Source organism: Mercurialis annua, linkage group LG3 (genome assembly GCF_937616625.2).
Source record: "Mercurialis annua linkage group LG3, ddMerAnnu1.2, whole genome shotgun sequence".
Lineage (NCBI taxonomy): Eukaryota > Viridiplantae > Streptophyta > Magnoliopsida > Malpighiales > Euphorbiaceae > Mercurialis > Mercurialis annua.
Genome location: NC_065572.1, coordinates 70777761 through 70799524, shown reverse-complemented (window position 1 = coordinate 70799524; position 21764 = coordinate 70777761). Strand labels below are relative to the sequence as shown.

Here is a 21764-nt window from a genome sequence, read left to right as displayed (position 1 = left end):
TATATATTTTAAATTTAGATCTTGTATCCGGAGAAATTCTTAGGTAGACTCAGTCCACCACGTCATCCATGGACTAAGTCAATCATATCATAACACCTCATTAAAATGAGGGTATTCTTATAATATCATTATCCAAAAGTGTATGCAAATAACAAACGAAATTACAAGAATACCCTCATTTTAATGAGATGTTATGATATGATTGGCTTAGTCCACGGATGACGTGGTAGACTGAGCCTACATAAGAATTTCTCCTTGTATCCGTCACTTTTAATATACATGAGTTTTTTCAGATCATATACATGATTAATTTTTTAAAATATCTGAGTCATTGTCGGCTTTGTAGTATTGAGGTATGCAAAATATTTCTCTTACCATCTGTATATAGAGTGAGACTATATTTGTTGCTAATTTCATAAATTCCTCAACAAATGAATTAAGGGAAGATGAATCTTCGTTCTTTTGAACCTTTATATTGTAGTTTAGATCACCCTCAAGTTTTCACTTTAATCAATTACACCCTTGTACTCACTTTTTATGCTATATAAACACTACGTATTAATTCGACATCAATTCAGATGTGATTTTTCCAAAGTTAGTCTTATCAAAGATTTTGAAAACTCCTGTTTGACCAACCATGCAAATAGACACTCTTTCGAGAACTAGGTTTGGGAAAAGTATATAATATAGAGAAAAATCAATTCAAAAAATATAATAAACGTTTTTTTAATCTTTTTATACCTGAAAATTGTCTGTTCCTTCCACTTCTTAATAATGAAAAATAAAATAAAATATTTTTTTCACACCAAACACAACATTCTATATTTGTGTCTTCCGCTTTAAAAGCATGCCACGCATAGGGTTTTAGGCATCTTTGGCTTAGTTTTTCTTCGTTTGAAACTGAAGGGTGCCAAAAAGTTACTTGAAAATTAGGGTTCAACAATCTTAAAGAGTACAAACTTGACTATTAACTGATTACCTCAAGAGATCACAATAATAAGGCATATTAATTGACTGTGTACTTTTTATAGTTTTATTTTGTTCGTCAAAACTATAAAATTTGTATTAACCTTATATATCTTTCACGTGTAATGAGTTAAGCTAATTATATAAAATTTAAGGCAAAATTATTTTATATATCCACAATTTTTACTTATATTTCAGAAAAATTAGATTGAATATATTTGTCCAAATGATAGAATTGATGGATCAAATTGTCATAATTGTTTTTTGGTATAATGAGAAATTTATTATCCAAACCTTTCAATAATTAAAAATTTATCCTAATTTGGCAACAATTTTTGAAATCTATCCAAGTTTTCAAAATCTATTTAATATTTTTCAAAACATGTGATGCATGCACCATTAATTAAATTTTAAAAATTAGATAATTTTTTTAATAAATTTATCAAATTGCGATAGATTTATAATTTTTAAAAGATTTGAATAGATTTTCAAAAAGTCAAGAATATTTACTTTTCATAGCACCATTACAGCTTTATTTTTAAGAATACATTTGACATTTTGATAAAAAAAAATGTGGATACATAATATACTTTTGCCTAAATTTAATAAAGAAATTGTTTGATTTACTAAATTTTTAAAAAATAAAAAATAGAATAATTCTCCAAATTTCTATTTCTAATCTTCTCCAAACCAAGTACTAATTTGTATAAAATTAAATATTTATTGTAAGGGTGGAGGTCTTTCCGTTTTGGGTTTGCTTGCTAATTAAAGTGGCAAGAAGAATATGGTTGAATAGTTGATGGTTAATTATTACATTTTTTAAAGAATAAATTAAAATTAAAAGTATTTAATTAGGACTTTTTTTTATAACTTTATGTAATAATTTTTTTTATAAATATAGAGAATTATATGGGGTATTTGTTTTATATAATGATGTTGAACACAATCTATCACTTCAAAAATTTGAACTGAATTTAGGCTTCATCACGTTTGTAGTTTTTAGAATTATATTTGATTTCATACACGTGACACGAGAATCCATTGAGCAATATTATTACTCAAGAAAACTTTATCTTTTTATATGATATCATATCATAGTATTTCAAATTGATGTTTTTTTTTTCCAACTATAACATCCTAGCTAAATCAATTTAAGCACGTTTAAGTAAATTTTAATTAAAATCTACTTTTTTAGGATTAAAATCTACTTTTTTTTATTCCAAAAAAAGTAAATTTTAATTACTTCTTTAATGAGCAAAAGAAAAATTCCCAACAAAAATTTAATAAATTTAAAAAAATTACAAAAAATTGGTCAAAAGCGAGAATATAGAACAAAGAAATAACTTAGTGTTTATATAGAAACTAGGGCTGACAATACATAACGCGTAAACTGCCATTTGCTGCAAATGTTGCCAACTAATAATTAGCCGATTTTCATGACAAATTCATTTTCAGTTTTTCACATTAATCTGCTGCATTTGATGAACTACCCATTTTGTATTTAAATACTGAATCAAATCATTACAACTTACTTGGCATCTCTTGCCATGAAAAGGTGGCTTCCTAAGTGGATTCAACGGAGGTATGTTTAGTCTTTGTTCATAAACTTTATATATAGTTTATAGATATGTTTCCATTACTTTGAATAGCTTCAAAGATAAGTAATTAACTAACTAACTAACTAACTACGTTAACTAACTAGTTTGAATGATGCATTACACACACAAATCATATTTGATCACTCCAAAACCGCGCAACATTTGTTTCACGTCATTCTTACATCAAGCTGCCAAATCATTGCGATATTCCTATGTTCAATTAGTATTTTTAAATATCTTAATATTTCAAATGTTTCACTGGTTTTATTGCACAAATGACGTGATATAATCGTTGCATTGATTAAATATTCAAGTAAAAAAAGGTTGGATCGATAATAAAGAACGTAGTAATTAATGCAAAAACTCAAAAGCAAACATATGAGAAACAAAAAAACAAGCAAATGACCAAAACAAAATTATACAAGCTATAATAGCTAGCTCAACCATGTATAGTTTAAGGAGGCGGAGGAGTGAAACGAGCGTAAGGATTTCCAAACTGCATTGAATATCTTACGAATTCGTCTTCTTGCTGTTCTTGAGAAGGTACTGATGACGACGACGATGAAGATGAAGATAACTGATCTCTACCGTAAAAACTACTTGAAGGGGCCGTAGCATAATTGTTGAATCCATAACTCGAGCCACCCGGGAGAAAATCTGGATACTGAAACTGATTTGACGAAGCTGCTGCTGCTTGTTGCTGAGATAATAGTGAAGGGCGCGGCGGAGGAGGAGGAGCATTGATATTGAGTCGGGGGGCATTAAGTTGCCCGCGATTATTAGTTAAGTAACCTAATTCGGATCGGCCTTGAACTCTTTCGGGGAAGTTCAGTTTAGCTTTGCTTCCTTTAAACCTAAGGGCTGCTTCGTCATAAGCAAGTGCTGCGGCTTCAGCAGTATCGAAGGTGCCCAGCCATACTCTCGCAGCCTTGTTAGGGTCTCTGATCTCTGCTGCCCATTTTCCCCATGGTCTTTGTCTCACTCCCCTATAGTGTCTCCTCCTTACATTTCCTACAAAATTCATATTTAAACACTGATTAATCATACAAATCATGTCATGTCTCGAACAAATTAATGAGACCTTTGCGGTGTTAAAATATCTAATGATAATAAATAAAAAATAATTGAATATTTCACTATCGCATGTGCTTATTGGGGCTTGTTGTGAAAATAACGTGTCGCAACCGTTACATGAAATTAACACTCTTAAACATCTTACAGGTGAAAAATCAATCATTATATACATATATATTGCACCATGTCATTTTTACGACAAACTAATATGATGTGTTAAATATTAAAATCTTCAATGATTGTATATCCCTTCTTGCTTTGGCAGAAATTGGATTCAAATAAATATATTGATTAGCGCTAATTGTTTGTGGGGATGTAGTTTTCACATAAACATACCCAATTTATCATTTTATTACAAGAAATAACTTCAAGATTGAGCTTAAATAATTATTAGAACTACATCAACTAAACAAACTAGTAACTTGGACTATAAATTTGTTTCGAAACACATGAAATAATATACAGAAATGAATTACCTTGATCTTGAACTGATTGTGGTTGCTCATTTTGTTGGGTGTTTGACTGTGTGGTTGGTAAGGGATTTGTATTGAGGTGAAGTGGAGCAGTTTGGGAAGTATTAGCAATAACTTGAGATAGGGCAGAAATAATAGCATTCATATCATGTTGAGATCGAGCTGAGTAGACAGGGAAAATATGTTGCTCCTCTGTCTCTTCCTGTTCATCGAATGGAAGGGGCCTCTTCCCATTATCTCGATCCACTTTTTGGCCTTCCTACAGCAAATATATATATATATATATATATATATATATATATGTAGCTACAGAATATACACAACACCAGCAATAAATAAGAGTAATTGCTCGAGAATAATCTAGCTTATGAATATGAATGAGTATTATCAAGAATCAAGATAGCTGAAATAATTAAGACGATAAAAACAAGGGTGAGAAGAAGAAGTTAGGGTTTTGAAGTAAGTAAGGACTAAGGAGTTTATTTATATGTATAGGGTGGATTAGTGTGAACAAGGTCGTCTCAGCAACATCTTTAAAAACCGGATGCAAAAGGTGAAGTGGCTTAAACTTCAATCTATTCTATTTTAGTCTAACTAGCTCACTAACGAAGAATAATATTGGATTTATTAAATGAATTCAATTGAGAAAGCATGCATGGCCAACAATTTAATAAAAATATTGTAGACATTGATCAACTTCTTTTGTATTTGTAATATTGTAGTTAGGAATGAGAACAAATTCAGTAAAACCAAATTAATTAACTTAATTGGTCGATCCATTTTAGTTATTTCAATAAGTTAGTCGGTTCAGATTATAAAAATTTAGTCTGGGTTATAGTTAAGAATTTTTAAAAAAATATTAACTAAATAAACCGAATATTTTTATTTTTTATTACTAATTATTTTTATAATTTTTCCGGCTTAATCAAAATAACCGACTAATTCGACCAGGTGTATTTTATATTTTTGGTTAATTCAATTTATTTAATTTTAATTAATTCAGTTAATTCGGCCGGTCGCCAAAATATTAAAAAATTTATGGAGGATTCGAATTTTAAGTGAGCAGATGAATACTCATCCTTAATTGTGATTGTTGGACAAAAAATATTTATTTGGAGGCTAAGACATGTATTTTTCACATTAAATGCTAATGTATATTATCTATTAACTTGTATATTCAACATAATCAATTAATACTTATCAAGTAAATTATGTTAAATAATATCGAAAAATTGATTTTTTTTCTCAATCAAACAATTGAGTAACGGGTTTTTTTACCAATGAGTTACAATTCAAATGGTATAATCGCTAGGCAATAATCTTCTAGTTTGTGAGTTCGATTCCTCCTACAAACATTCTCCTACTCTCTAATTATATAAAAAAAAAACGGGTTTTTTTATTGTTATATTGATTGTACAGAACATTAATTATATACTGTAACTTAATTAAATGTTCAAACAGTTTTTTAGTGTATATCCTTTTATTTTAAACTAGATATTGAAACATTATTTGAAATAATATTTTTACCGTATGCATTAGCAGAACACAAAACACACTTAATATTTGTTTTAATAATTTTTTTTTAATAATAGGGGAGGAAAAGTGTTTGTGCTAATTTTCCTAAATACATGTTTCGCCAAAATTATTATAACTTTACATTGCAAGTTTTGATATTTTTTGACTTTTTGCCGTAATTTTATTTACCTGTTTTGTTTTTTTATTTACCAAAATACCTTTTTCGGTTTTTCAATTTCGGATTTTTTCGATTCGGTCAACCAAACCGACCGAACCGACCGGCAGTTTTTTTATATAGTGTAAGATTAGTGTATATATAGTGTTAATTTTTATTTTTTTATAGATTTTTTTCCTGGAATTTTTTATTTTATTTTTTATAGTGTAACAGTAGTGTATATATAATGTTTTTATGGTGTTTATATAGTGTAAAATTAGTGTATATATAGTGTATAAGTAGTGTATAAGTGGTGTATAAGTAGTGTATTTATAGCATTTTGTAGTGTTTTTTTGTGGTTTAACCATGAAACACTGCAAATACACCATAAACACTGTAAATGCATCATAAACACTGTACGTAAATGCAACATAAATATACTAAAAAACGGCAGAAATATACCATTAATACACCCAAAATACACTAAAACGTAAAGATATTATAAAATTATTACAAATGCACCATAAATCAATATTTTCTTTACAAAATCAGTAGCAATAAACAAATATATGAATAAGAGAAGATAAAATAAATAATTTTATGAACAATAGAACAATTTTATAAACAAAAAATTATAAATCTACAATAATTTATTTACAAAATATTTAAATCATTAAAAAAACCTAAAAAATTACACAAATCTAAAAACGAGTCGAGAAATCCATAGCGTGAACGAAAAAGACGAACGGACTAGCGCGAACGAAAAAGACGAACGGAAAAACGACCGGAAACGACGAAAAATCCATAGAAAGTAGACGAACGGAAGCGCGGCCGGAAAGACGAACGGAAAAGACGAACGTAAAAGTAATTGGAGGAGATAAACTGAAAATCAAATGAAAAAGTAGAAGAAAAGAAGAGAGAAGAAGAGAGTAAAGAGAGAAAAAAAATGGTTATATAAAAATTTAACCTAAAATGAGATAAGACTTCTTTATATAGTGGGTATTTTTGGTAAATAAGTTAGTTTATTAGATAATGTTGGATAAGAGAAAAAGATGGGTCAAAATGGTGTAAATAGTTTACCTAAAACAGGTATTTAGAAAATAATCCCAAAGCGTTTATGGAAGAAATTGATCTCACGACCTACGAGATTGTTGCTAACACTTATACCAATTCGGAAAAGAAGGGCACTTATGGAAGGAATATGACCACAATCTAGCAGAATAGCTATCGAATCTTATACCAAATAAACCAAATCAAATATTGTTATTTTGGTGTTTATAAATTTATTTATCTTATTCTAAGAAAGCTTTAGTTTTCTTTTAACTTAGTATGCATATACTCCTATAGTTGATTTATCAAATATATCTTGAGTGATTTTTTTGACTGTGTAGCTCAATAATTTTATTATTTTTATCAATTATATTCAAATAGTAAAAAGTATCTAATTGATAAAAAAAAAACTATACATTTTGATCTTCTAACTTATTTTCACAGTAAATTAATCCATAATTGAAAAAGAAAAGCTCAACAACCTTTATTAAAAATCATGTATCTAATTTTATCAAAGTTTGTACGTTATTATTAAAAAAAAATTTATGAATAACATCCAAATATAAACTAATTTGGTATACATATAATTTAAGATGTTTAGTTACATCTTACTTTTATTAATTAGACTTTTCATCTTTTCTATTTGCTTTTTGAATATAATTAAGTCAAAATATAAAATTGTCTAATCAAATCGTCAAATTATTTTATCAAAATATATTTATGAATTTGATCATAGTTTTGATATATGACTTAGTTACTTTAATGAAATACTAATATTAAAGAATGACTTACCTAAAAAAATATATGCCGAAAACTCATTTCATATAAGTCAAAGCTGATAGCAGTTTCTTCGAATTTCATTTAGTATTATGCAAGGGCATGTTTGATTCAGCTGCTACTTGTATCAAGTAGTTGGCGGACAATATATGTTTGGTGAAATTCTATTAGTTGTAGTTGTTGGTATAATTATTCTTCTAAATGATGAGTTTAATTAGCCACTTGAAGAATTCTTTATTCGTTTCTCCCCAAAATACTTAAATTTATATGTTACGTTGAGATTCTTAAGATATACCATGATTAACATTTTGGTAACTCTTGTATCAAAAATCTATTTAATGGTCCCTCAGTTTTAATTCCGTTAACTGAAAGACCCTTCAGTTAATTTGAAAGACTAAATTGTTTAACGGAACTAAAACTGAGGGATCAAATCGTTTAAAAATGAGGTACCAAATTGTTTAATAAAATTATAAGTGAGGGACCAAACCCTTCACGAAATTAAAATTGGGGGTACCAAATCGTTTGAAAGTAAATGCCGAAATTAACGGAGAGGTCTAATAGTTAACGTAATTGAAATTGAGGGACCATCAAGTAGACTTTTGAAATAAAAGGTATCAAACTGTTAATTATGATATACCCCAGAAATCTCAAAGTAATTTGTTCAATTTATATTGGACATGTTCTATCCAAATCTAATGCATTTAGCTAGACTAGCCCATGGTTGAATACTTGATAGCTTGTAGTATTTAATTTATACTTTAAATGGATGTAATGAAGAAGGAGTACGCCATATATACACCTAAACTTTTTCTAATCGTTTAAAGTATATATGTCAATGCCTCAACGTTTTCTATTCTTGGATATGGAAATGGCTAAAAAAACTTTGACTTTAATCTTCTGTTTGAAGATTGACTTATTTGCTAACATGAAAGACCGAATGATGAGACGTGGAAAGCAGACCAAAGTAAATGGTTTAAAGTCTTTGAACAAACCAACTTCATCTATTGCATACCCATTAATTTACAAGTTGGAGAATATAATTTGGTGAATACGATAATTAATTAGATCCTCCAAAGCATCAAATTCTCTGTTTATGTTCTCTAGACAAAGACTTACATGTATTATTACATCACATGTTTAGGTTCTAGAAGTCGTGAGTGAATAAAAACTCCAACTTGTAACATCAAAAATAATACAATTTCATATATAGTATTTTGATCTGCAACTATAGTATTTGGACAAACTACTTTTACTCATTTTTTTGTTCAACGCGGAAGGTAACAAAAATTGAAACTTTTCTGAAAAAACACTTAAGCCCTTTTATTTGTTTTTTTTTTTATCACATCAAGTCCTGGCTTCAGGCTATAGGTTTAGATAGTTTTCGAAATTCGGACCATAAATGACATAAAAAGAACATTCATCAGACTCAAGACGTAACTTGGAAAATAAAGGGGGCAAAAAACCACTGAAGTATGTTCAAATAGAAAAAAAATACACTTCTTCGGATCATATAATAATAAATATCTGAATAAGTCACAAAAAAGAATCAATATAAGCAAGTAAAACAATCAAGATACGGTAACCATAGATCTTACTTTGTTCACTTTTTGAATTTGCTTTGCAGCTCTATGCACATCCGATCCTTCGCCTGTTCTTCTATAGTTGAATCCAACTTCATTTTTCTAAGCAAAACAACAAACTTCTCCCGCTGCAATAACAGCCACCGTTGCAAGCTGGAGGCGATGTAAATGAGGAATGGGCGATTTGCCAAAACTTGTTTATGAGTGCATCGACTACCTCTTCCAGTAAGATGAATGAGGCCTCGTTACCTAAAACGCATGATTGCATTTGGCAAGACGGCCTTCGAGACTCATTGCATGAAATCCACAAAAAGAAGACTGTTTTCCATATATACATCATCTTTATAGAATCAAATATTTGGCTGGATACTTTTAGATCGCATGTACGTCAAAAATTGGGTCGGTAGTTCAGCTAGAAGTGCTTGAACAACAGACTCTTGCCCACCTGCAAAAATTATGGACATTACCAATAAATTACGTGAAATAATTATGAAACCTTTACTGAAAATGACAGATTTTCTTACTTTGTACATTCCGAAATGGTACAAACTGAACTATATCACGTGAAGCAACACGCCCTGTATAACTTTCAAGTCTCTCTCCCTTATCAGCATCTAAAATCTGTGCAACAGTAAGCTTTATGTATTATAGGTATTCAATAATAGAAGTTTTTACCCTATTATCAAAGTGAAAAGAAAATATAAACACATAAAAATTGGGTATCACAGTATGGAGAAAGAATTACCTCCATTTCTTTGAAGTCGGCTCCTCCAACTCCAACGATAAGGATTGATAATGGTAGGTCGGAAGCCTTTACTATGGCGTCCTTGGTTTCTTGGAGATCAGTTACAACTCCATCCTAAAGTATTTAACAAGTTCGAGAGAAAGTAATCTCAGTATAGGAGCTTAAAAAATCAAAGAATACTCAGAATAAGGTAGGCTGATATCACTAGTCATCGCAATGATAACTCTGCTAGCCAAGAAGACGAACATTAACGGCACAAGTAAAAATCATCAAGATTTCCAGTCTTATTCTTACTGTAATTATTAGCAAAACAAAATATTTTTTTCCTCCATTTGCAAGAGACTGGCTAGCAAATAGGGCAGCAGTGTTTATCACGGGTCCAAAAAGCGTGGGACCTGCTAAAGAAACATTGAAGAGAGCACTGTTATATGCCATCATAATCCCTTGAATTCCTTCAACCTGAAAAATGTAATTTGCTTGTTTAATAGGTAAGTTGAGAGAAAGAGAAGCTTATTTTATATATAAATTTTAGGCATTCACCTCACAATGATTACTGCTTCCATTCAAGTTAAAGCAATGGGAGACTGGGCCATCAATTGGCCGTGCTCCAAATCCCCAAGCAGGAAACCGCTTGTCTGAGTCATAAAACTGCAACACTTCTCCAACTTCCATGATTGCCTGAAATACAAATTGGCCACATTAATTATGTGCACCCCCCCTAATCATTACCATCAAAAGAAGTTCAAATGTGGAAGATGGAATTTCTAACTTGCTGGTATGCATTTGGCCGCCCAGAATGATCGATATAATGCAAGGAATCAGGAAGACGCGGATTTCCATTTGAAGCTGAAAGATTAAAGAAAAGCATGAGAAGGTATTGGGGTCTCAAAACATCAATAGTACCCACCAACGATGATAGGGCTAAAAACACGGTAGGAGGGAAATGGCAAATGCGTGGGAATAATGATGTAAATGTGTTCAAACCATTTAGAAAAAACAAAGGATAAAAAAGGAACATTTTAGTAAGAAGTGTACGATGGGACTTCTCAAGCGGGACATAAAAAAATGACAAAGGGACTTCCCACATGGGACGGAGGGAGTATATTCTAGTGACGTTGCTATAATTTTCTATGTTATAAATTTAAGCTAATTATTAATTAATTATTTGTAATTTGAATTGAAACTTCATTTAGTTATAATTGTTTTTCTAGATTATCTTTTTAATTATAATATTAGTATAGTATTTCAATGTACCAAAATTTTACTCATAATTAATGGTAAAAAAAAGATAGTTTCTATTTTATCATTAGATAGAGAGCAATAAACCTCTAAACAATCTTAATGAGTGAATTTCAATAAATATTATTGTGAAGTAGATTATAAACCGTTAATAAGACTACTAGACCAAGGAAAGGAACAGAACTGCTGGAGGCGCTTTTGTAAGTGTTATTAATTTATGTAATTGTATGTGTTATTAATTTAATCAATTATAAAGTATTTATCTTATGATCATTTATTTGTAGTTTAAATAGAGAATCAATCTTTTTAAATAATTAATTTTTATAAGAGTTCTATCAGTTATAATGTTACTATAGTATTTCAATTTCATCAAAATATCATTTTTTTTTCTTCTCTTTTACTTTAAAAAGGATTAAAAAAATTCACTTCTACCCCATGGTGACTCGAACCCTAGGTGGGGTGCTCTCGCCACTTGAGCTGACCCATCGTATTTAATAATAGGACTCTAATTAAAGATAGGAATAATAGGGTCCTAATTTTATTATTAGATAATAAAAACTAAGTTTTCAAAACTGTCTTTATGTTACTAGCTACGTTATCACTTCTAAAAAGTACAGTTTCACACTTTTACATATGTTATGTTATAATTAAATATAGCAGCTAATTTGTTAAATCAAGACAATAACAAATAACATAGCAGTTGCAAATCTATGGCGAACCAAATTTCAGGCTTTAAGGTCAAAGTTAAAATGAAGAACAAGTACCAGTGAAATCAATAGCAGCCATGAAGTTCAGTTCACAACCTCCTTTTAGATAATCCAGAAAAGTGAATTGAATGCTTTCAGAAAACTTGTCCACAAATAGCTGGCTCTTTAAAACCTGCATACTCGGAATGTTTAGTGTAAAGATAGAAAGCTCAGACTGAAGTTAATTCAGTTTAAAACCAGACCTTGTTATGATGATCATGGGCACCACCAGTGGGTAAAAACAGATTTTCACCTCCCTTGCTAGAACAAAGCATTTCTAGTTGTGCTAGGGATTTTCGAACAACTCTGCAATTTAAGAGAAACGTGGAAAATACCATCAACATTCAGGTAAAAGAGTTAAGGGTAAGAAAAAGACCACTCCACATACCCAATCAAATCATGCTTGCCATTACTATTGAAGTTATAGCACTCTATCACAAGCAAACTATCCTGCAGATTCAATTAGAAAGAAACAGAGAGCTTAAACACAAAATATGAGGAAGTATGGCATTTAAAAACATATTATTCAAATGAAATCTATGAATTGAAAGTTTGATGCTTGCAAATGAAGGATCCTAGAGATTTATTTCTCATTGATACTGAGAAAAAAGGTGATTGTTGCTAAGAAAAGAATTGACCAAATAATTGCTTGGTTTTAAATCCGATATTAAATAAAAATTGGCCCGGTACCCATTTCCCATGTATAAAAATTAACTTTCTAATTATTTTCTTTTTGTTTTATAATTTGTTAGAAGAAGGTATACAGAGAAAATGTCATGGTGGATTTCTACTTAGGGATGCAGATTCAGACACCAAATGCAATATTGCTTCTACCTTGCTTCCAACTTGTTGAACATTCAAAAAGATTGGTTTCCAAATTGGATTCTGATCATTCTTTAGGACTTCTGTTTTGCATACAGGAATAGGGTTTCCACTCTCAACAACTTTTGAAATTATCACAAAAGGGTTCTGCAGGAAAATTAATAGATGCACCAAAAAATCAGTGTATATTTCTCAGAAGATATAAAAGAGAAGAAGAGATAAAAAGAAACTTCTTAGCCATACAATTCTTGAGAACAGATCCTTATGTTCCAAATCCGAACACTTCAATATCAATTCCATTGTAGTCTTTGAGCTAACACATTCCTCAGCATGCACCACAAGCTGCCCATATTTTAGTGGGTGACTTAACATTGTAGAATCTTCTTTATGTACAAGATTTAAGGTCAGTGACCTATTTGATTTGCTCACAATCTGCATGCACAGAAGTGACAGAAGTAGAATTTAGGCTGTGAAGCAATTTAGTAGTGAGATCATTATTATTTAATGGTTATATATGTTTCCTGATTACAAGAAAACAGCTAGCATAATCAGTATACTAAATGAGATAAAATGGGATAAATTTCCTTTTCATCATTCAAATTTTCTCTTTATACATTCAACTCCAATATGGTCCACCAATGGTCCAATACAGTATCAGATGCCAGCTTTCATGCACAGAATAACACTGTTTCGTCATTAAATGTAAAGATCTTTCTCGCTCATTAAACATATAGTATAGGAATCTCCACATTTCGGTGAAAATTACAAAATTGCAGTTATTATTGTTAATCAATTCTACAAGTTTGATGTAAATTGCAATGGTATTCATGTCATACCTCCGACAAAACACAAGATGCCTCACCAAGAAACTGCTGCTCGTCCAGCTTGAGCATCTGCATAATTCTCATCCATTGTCAAAATTCTATTTGCCCATAAGAGTCATAAAAAGTTCATTGTCATAGAGTCCCTTGAAAACATATTTCTCATTGTAGACATTTCACCATATCCAAGTAGTACATAACATTCTAAAGCAAACACCAGTTGACAGCCTAAATCAATACAGTAGATAAATAAACATATATTTGCAATAATTGTTGATGTGAACCCACCATAGCAAAGACCTCTTACTCTTGCATGGAAGGCTAAAGTGATCCATAAGGAGAAATTTAATATGATTCACTTGTATCAAAAAGATAAATGCCCACATTGCTTACACTTTGAGAAACAACATCAAACTTAACACCCCAAATAAATGTATTGTTCCATATCAAGTACATACCAATATTTTCTCTCTCAGAAGGGAAAGAAAGTTATGGAGCATATAAACCTTTAAATTTTTTATCAAAAATTAGTCATCTATCTCATATCATCTGATTCAATAGTAAGTTTGACAATTCATGAACTTAGTCTAGAAATCACAACCTTGATAGTAGTAATAATGCTACGACAGTTGACCATGTTGTTTGGTACAACAATTATTTTTAAGCAAAATATTGCGATATTAGTTTATTATAGAAAAGTGGTTGACACATATCCATTAAAGAATTTTGCAGTTGAAACTATTTATTCCTCCACAATGACAACGGAAAAAGAAAGAGAAGATATGAAATAATAAGCTTACCTTTACGTCTACATTGTGAAATTGAGTGTCAACATCATATACACAAAACCTGCAGTAAATTGAACATATTACATCAGAGTAAAATCAATAAAATGTAGTGGTAACTGGAAAAAGAAAAGTAGAGTTTGAGCAGTAAACTTACACTAGAGTCTGTACAACTTCAAATTGGAAAGTTGTAGAATATTTCAAAATCCATGTGGGGTTCAATGAATTGAGAATCACCTCACTGCGGAAAACTTCAGTGGGCGGCCCATCTCTTCCTTTTGTATAAACAACTACCATGGGATCACTCTAAAGCAAATAAACTTCTCTAATAAGTTATAAAGTAGTAAAACACAATGGAAGTAAATGTATACAAAAACATATTACAATGGACCAGAGATTGAACCACTAAAGCAATTTTCTTATCAAGAACTATAACATTATCATTTTTCTTTATCAAAAACTTTAAATTCATCATCCCATTCTAGCAACATCTACAAATAATAAGAACATAAAAAATGAAAACGCATTAAGAATTATCGCGACAAACCTTAGAAAGTACATCTCGGTCACGTAAGTTTGTTGCTGAAAAAGACAACTGCATATACAGAGACGAGTCAATACCAAAGAAGTATACTAACAACAAGTAAGTTAGACATGAAATTTTGATGTATATATTTCAAATAATGATTAGAATAGCATATTATATAAACTGCATTCAAATGCAAATAAGCATTGCTGGCTCGAAGCATAAAATTATTTCCAAATAATCTCATAAATTGAGCTCAATGCTCTTAATCATCATTAGAATCCCAATCCTTTCTCCAAAGCATTAACTAAGATATTAGTAAAGCTAATTAACAAATACAGATCAAACATTTCAAGCTAAAACATTATACAGCTCCGAAATGTACTCCAAAACCGTAATATTAATAAACTTCAGCAATTAATACACATTTTGAGGAAATTAATCCTTCAACTCAACAGCTTATCGTGTCAAACACATAAACAGAGTGAAGTAAGTAAGTAAATTACCTCGATCTGAGAGTGAATACCGCTAAAACCGCGAGACTTAAAGAGGAAATCGATAGCGTCGTTAGGACCGCCGGCGCCACCAGCAGCAGCAGCGGAAGCAGAGGAGGTGCCACCAACTGCCGCCCTACCTCCAGCTTCATCAGAGCAGCAATTTCCCATCGCACACCAACAAAAACAGCTCTCAGAATAGCAGTTATAAGTTCGGATCAACAAAAAAAATCCAAAGAAGCGTAGTAAACAAGAATCTTTTAAGGGAGAAAAAAATATCTAATCTTAAGTTAAAGAACGTGGAGTTAGTGAAGTTTGATGTGCATTTTTTTTCTTTGTTGTCTTAAGTGGGGCCTAAATATTAGGGCTAGTCTAATTATCCATTCTTTTTATTTATTTTTATTATCGGAAAAAGAGAAATTGAACCCGCGATTTTAAATATTGTTCGGCGTTTATATTATTTGAGTTATATTTCGTTGGTATGGGTTTTTTTATTGTTTTGAACAAAATAAATAAAACGCGTTGGTTGATGGGGAATATACTCAACGGTTCCATGGTTTTATGTACGTGGTGTGATATTTCCTGGAAATTGAGTAGAAGATTTGTAATTTTTGTATAGGAATTTACTTTGTTGACCCTGATATGGGAATTTTGACGGCGTGTGGATGGATGGTTAAAAAAGTAACGGTATATACGAGGGTTTAGCGCGGTTCAACGACAAGAAGTTGAATAAAGAAATGGAAAAGACTTTTTGGGTTTGACTGATGATTTGGTGCACGATGGCATGAAATGGGCCAATGCACAGAAATCTGTATCTCGTTTTCGACTTCCAAAATGCAAATTCCTAGTTGTTACACAATTTCTAAATTAAAGGCATGTTGCTGATTCATAATGGTATAATTCTTTTTTATATTTTTATATTATAAATATATTGTATTTAATAAATAACTAAAATTAACTTTAAGAAACAGCATATACTTTAAAATTATTCTATATAACAATATAAAAATTCAATTAATTATGGCTATTATAATATAATAGAATAATTTAAAAATAATTGGATCATTTAAAAATTATCTATATACTTTTATATATAATAAAAATAATTTATCTTAATATGGATAATTTTATTTAAATAATAAATAAATATTAAATAAGCTATTTGACTGTTTATAGAAACACTCCAAAAATAGAGATGCCTCTAAACTTTTTACCACGTATTTAGATGTAGTTTTTTATTAAGTAAAAAGTTAAAATTTCATTAGAAGCTGAACCAAACTGCTCCTAAATCTACGTGGTTTCTAATTTTTCTTTCAACATTCCTAGTACTTTCTGGCTAATTTACTTGAAATGAAAAATACCCATTAAAAACGCTTGACAATTGAATTTTTATTTCCCTTTGTTAAAGTAATATTGATTTTTTTTGGTTTTTTTCTTACATTCTAGACAAGTCTAAAAAAAATTAGACAAAAAGTCCATGGACAATGAAAGATGCTACTTTATTAAATGTTTATTTACCTAACCCAGCGGTTGGTGTCTTGGTGAATGCCCCTGCGGCTTACTACCTTAAAGAAGAGACAAGCAGTATGGCAATGTCATGTATTTGCAAGCTCATGATTACTTGTAAAAACTAGACAATCCTAATGCATGGTGTTGGAAGGACAACCAGAGCCAAAAATAAATCATAAAAACCCCCATTCTTTTAATCTTAGCAATTTCAGTAGAAGACAAATTGCTTCCATACTTTTGGGCAAAGATAGAAAAAGGAAAGAGTAATTTTCATATCCATTAAATTTTAATTCGTAATTATATTTTCACTAAACTTCTATTTTATATATTTGATTATTTCAGATATTATTTCAGCTCCATTTCCGACAAATTAAATAATGTGGCAGCTAGCTCAAATTCTATTTGAACTTATTTGGACCAATAGTTTTTTTTTGTGCGCAACGCCATAGCAGCACCCTTCTCCCTCAAGTTCGACCATAGCCGGCCGCTATATTAAATTTTAATAAAACATAGTTGTAATGTTGTTAGGAATATATACATATATATAAAATTACCGAAAAGGGAAAAATTATGCAAGTATGATTGAAGTTGAAATTTTCTCAGCTTGTTTGGCAAAAGAGAGACTTAAATCATGACATAAAATAAGTACATTTGATGACTTAATGCATCTTCATGTGTGATTTTGCTTCAAATACAAGCTATACCACTACTAAGTAATCATGGTAAGTTAATTAACGTGCAGATATTTTCTATTGGAATTCAACATGTTGGACAAGGGTACAAAATTAAGGCGACCAGCTAATACAATAATTAGCTAAATTTACCAATCTTCATCAAAAATAAAAAATTAAAACAGACAGAATCAGCAGACAAGGAAAAATACAGCTAAAGCATGGATGACTATTTGCTATATGGGAGAAAGGGGAAGACCCCATCCCTCCAAAAAGCACAACATTATAGCTAGACTACAACCCCACCTCTCCAATTAAAGATATCAATTCTTCAATCACAAGCATTGCATTGCCCACCCACTTACCGTATTATTAAAGTTTCGAAAAAATCTTACATAATTTATGGCCAACATGTCATCCGTAAACAGAGCCAATAATATTATAACACATGATTAAATAATATTATGATGTGATCTAATAACTTAGAGTTTTACATTATTTAATAATGTAAAATAATTTCATCGATTTTATGAAGCAGTGGATAATATCTATGTAAGAATTTCTTATTTCTAGTCCTAAAGGTGGTAAATTAAATTAATTTCCCCTTTTATATCATTCAAGCTAATTCCACAACTATTTTCACTAATCCAGCATATAATTCACATACCAGGCTAATGGAAGCAACTGCAACTGTTGAGGATTCCTGGAGGACATAAAGATTTGATGTTGCTAAAATTCGTCAGAGGGCGGCCAAGTCAACCAACACAAGTCAACCACTACTAGAGGCTGCAGAATGATGGAGGGACTTGACTGGCCAATTTAGATTAAAGCACTATCGCATATCTCTCACTCCATATCAATTGACAAATTTTAGGTTTCCTGTAGGAACAAACAAGAACAAAAGAAAAATCTTGACGCACTAAGTTCAAGTCAACCCCTTAAAGGAAGCTCAAGTCATCATCCATCTTCATTGTTGGACAAGAAAATGGTTGAATCAGCTTTAGTGAGTCTCTAGGTTAAGCTCCATTTATAGATTACAGATTTCTCAGTTTGACGAGCAGGACACAACAAAAAAACATCCTTCAACAGCCAAGGTAGAGCGGAACGAAGTATTTAATATCCACTAAGCTAAAGTTGCTATGTACCAACATGACATGGAAATCCACAGCTAAAAACAGCTCTACAGTTTCAAGGCATAAACATCAAACATCATTAACATAGAAACCTTGAAGCATAAAAAGCAAAATAACTAAACGGAAGGTTTTTACAAATTGTTATCAGGAGTAAGGCAGATATACCTGGTAAATCGTATCTACAATTCCACCAAATCGAAGGACTCGTCTCAATTCAAATTATCAGAGAGTTCACTAAGGTAGTCTTTACGATTATGGAGGGTAAGAAATGTTACTCAGCACTTGTCCAGGTGTTGTTCCTTGGAGCTTCAATGGTATGTTTTGTACAGTATGTGTGGTTGTAGGGAAGTACTGACTATAGTTATGAAGAGCATTTCCCTGTTGCGGCGCAATTTCTTGGCTGCTTTGTGAAGACAACTCATGCTGCTCATACACTGAACCGCTGTATTGATTATTAGGAAGCAAATCCCCTCCAGGCAAATAACTGTTACATTTTCAACATGAACATGATGATAATATTACTTATATATGACTGCAAAAAAATTCGAATGGAGAAAAATCAAATTGAAGGAAAAATCAAATAAATAAAAATAGGTCCTACGTCAATGACCTAGAGAATAAAAGCATTACAATATCACATCTGACATCACTCAACAATGTTTCGTAAATAGGATCATGTATAATGCAGTAACTCCGTGACATTTCATACATCCTATAGGCCAAGCTACAATTATTGTGAGTACTTCAAAAAAATACCAACCAAAATAAGGCCATACAAATAATATATGATCAATTCTCAGAATAATTTATCAACCAAAATGCATCTTGCACAATTCACCATGTTAGTACTGGTTCAGCACTTGAGCTAGTTGCTTGGTTGCTACTTGCTACTTACTAAACATAGCTCCATATTTTAGTCTGAAGAGATACCTGTTATATGAGTTTGCTTGAAAGTGTGCCTGTTGAACATCTGCTGAATAATATGAAGTAGTTGGAACTGGTGAAGTTTGATACTGCACAGGTTGATGAACATAACCCGTCATGGATCCATAAGCAGGAGGTTGCAATGGAATGAGACTCTGTCCAATATGTGGAGTCTCCAACACTTGTGGGGCATGACTGTAGTGAGCTCTAAAATCATTTGGATACTCCAAAGAAGGTGCTGTTGGAGTTGTCGTAGCTTGAACATTTGTCGGTCGAATCTCCGTCACTTGTATGGCATGACTATAGTTAGTTCTAGAATCATATGGATACCCCAAATAAGGTGCTGTTGGAGGTGTCGTAGCTTGAAAATTTGTTGGTCGAATCTCCGCCACTTGTGGGGCATGACTATAGTTAGTTCTAGAATCATATGGATGCCCCAAATAAGGTGCTGTTGGAGGTGTCGTAACATTTGTTGGTCGAATCTCCGCCACTTGTGGTGCATGACTATAGTTAGTTCTAGAATCATATGGATACCCCAAATAAGGTACTGTTGGAGGTGTCGTAGCTTGTAGATTCGCTAATCCATGGATTCGTACTAAGGATCTATAATAATCATGCTGAGGATTCAAAAGTGATCTATTTTGATTATGTTGCATTCCATCTACATAAGGATTATTTTCTGAAAGACTTGCTTGTGTCGGGCACTGACTGTCTATGGCTGAGAATGACATTGCCGAAGGCATGGTTGCACAAGGCAATGAAGGAGACTTAGGTGCTAATGCTAGCATAGGAAGTGGACGAAACAATGACAAGAGATCCTTTACCTTGAACCATAACAGCAAATCACATTTGAGTACAAGAGATATCACCATAAACATATAGCAAAACACACGCACACAAAAACTATATAAATGAGGATCAAATTCAATTACATGTGAATTCACTTGAAGGTTTAACTTACTTGCTGGTTGTTAAGTTCTTGCTTGAATTTTCCCTTCCCGCAGTAATTATCTTGGATAGCATGCTTAAAGGAGCTTTCTGGCAAAGGGAAACAATCCTTGTAAATTTGGAAACTCACCTACACAAAGAGAGGGACGAAAAAATGGTCAAAAGTCTATAGTCCATTCAAGTATATTTGAAATCCTCATACCTCCTGAACTAATTGAAGATGAAATGCATGCCACCAACACCAAATTAATATGTCTTCATTCGGCATATAAGCGGTTTTGCTGTGAATAGAAAAGATACCTGTGCAGGAAACTTCCCACCAAAAGCAGCAGGCGCCAAGTTCAACTTTCCAGAAGAAGCCGCGCTATACGGACCATAAAGAAGCTTGGATTCGACATCAAACAGAAAAAGTCCCATCCCTGGTTTAATCTTCTCTACAATTTCAATCCTCCCCCTTGGAAGCCCAAAAACGCGGTACATGTAACACTCCGGCTTTGTTTTTGCATTGCACAAAAATATAAAACCAGAAAATCCGTTCATTTCCTTCTCTTTTCCCTCTTCTTGCACGTTCATTCTACCGACACGAGCAGCAAAACCAGAAGCACAGGCACAATTGATCATGTATGTCACAATGTCAGGCAATACACCAGAAAATAATTGTAAAGCAAGAACAAAAACGGTACATAAATCAAACGAATACAAGTAATCTCATTTCTTAAAGAATAATTAGGTCAGTCCAATCGTGAAGCGCATAAGAGTTAATGACAGTCATATAAGCAAAATTGCAATTATGGTAAAGGTAAAGAAACTTGTCTCGCTAATTCTTGTGGAAAATCTTGAACGGAATTACTAGTAGATGAAACCTAATGAAAAAGAATGTGAAAATTACCTTAAGGAGGCAGGGTTTTAAATTCAAGATCAAGTTCAGGAGTCGCCGGAATTGCAGTTTAAGCGTAACGGCGATGAGCGCTGCAGCAACTAGCATCCAAATGAAGGAGCCTCGCTTATTTTAATGGGCTCTATACTACCTTTGGGCTGTTTACTTTGAACTTAGGATTGGGCTTTGGACCGTTTTATTCATTATTTTAGCATTTATGTTGAAATTTAAAAAAAAAAATCATTTTAGTTTTTATTTTGAATTACAATTATTTATTTAAATTGAAGTGGAAAAAAATCATATGTGCTTTTCATATTTAGAGTTCTTAATGATAAAA

The 21764-nt window shown here is 31.7% G+C and overlaps 2 protein-coding genes and 1 long non-coding RNA gene across 3 annotated transcripts; 1 reads left to right on the top strand and 2 right to left on the bottom strand.

Moving 5' to 3' along the window:
• Positions 1-2342: 2342 nt before the first annotated feature.
• Positions 2343-3695, top strand: LOC126674371 (uncharacterized). Its single transcript, XR_007639519.2, has 2 exons — positions 2343-2548; positions 3108-3695. It is a non-coding gene; the product is annotated as an uncharacterized LOC126674371 (long non-coding RNA).
• Positions 2894-4518, bottom strand: LOC126674370 (ethylene-responsive transcription factor ERF113). The gene is made up of 2 exons (XM_050368818.2): positions 4115-4518; positions 2894-3575 (listed from the first exon to the last, which is right to left on the bottom strand). The coding sequence occupies exons 1-2, from the start codon at positions 4254-4256 to the stop codon at positions 3019-3021; spliced, it is 699 nt and encodes a 232-aa protein (XP_050224775.1). The 5' UTR covers positions 4257-4518; the 3' UTR covers positions 2894-3018.
• Positions 4519-9080: 4562 nt separating this feature from the next.
• Positions 9081-21677, bottom strand: LOC126672942 (protein BONZAI 1-like). The gene is made up of 24 exons (XM_056105101.1): positions 21440-21677; positions 20851-21124; positions 20564-20680; positions 19609-20426; positions 18934-19162; positions 18844-18857; positions 18691-18725; positions 18213-18274; positions 15378-15644; positions 14893-14940; positions 14503-14651; positions 14361-14409; positions 13576-13632; positions 12983-13171; positions 12752-12886; positions 12306-12367; positions 12121-12223; positions 11936-12050; positions 10702-10778; positions 10473-10610; positions 10227-10391; positions 9933-10046; positions 9712-9808; positions 9081-9632 (listed from the first exon to the last, which is right to left on the bottom strand). The coding sequence occupies exons 2-24, from the start codon at positions 21121-21123 to the stop codon at positions 9538-9540; spliced, it is 3408 nt and encodes a 1135-aa protein (XP_055961076.1). The 5' UTR covers position 21124; positions 21440-21677; the 3' UTR covers positions 9081-9537.
• Between the last annotated feature and the right edge of the window lie 87 nt (positions 21678-21764).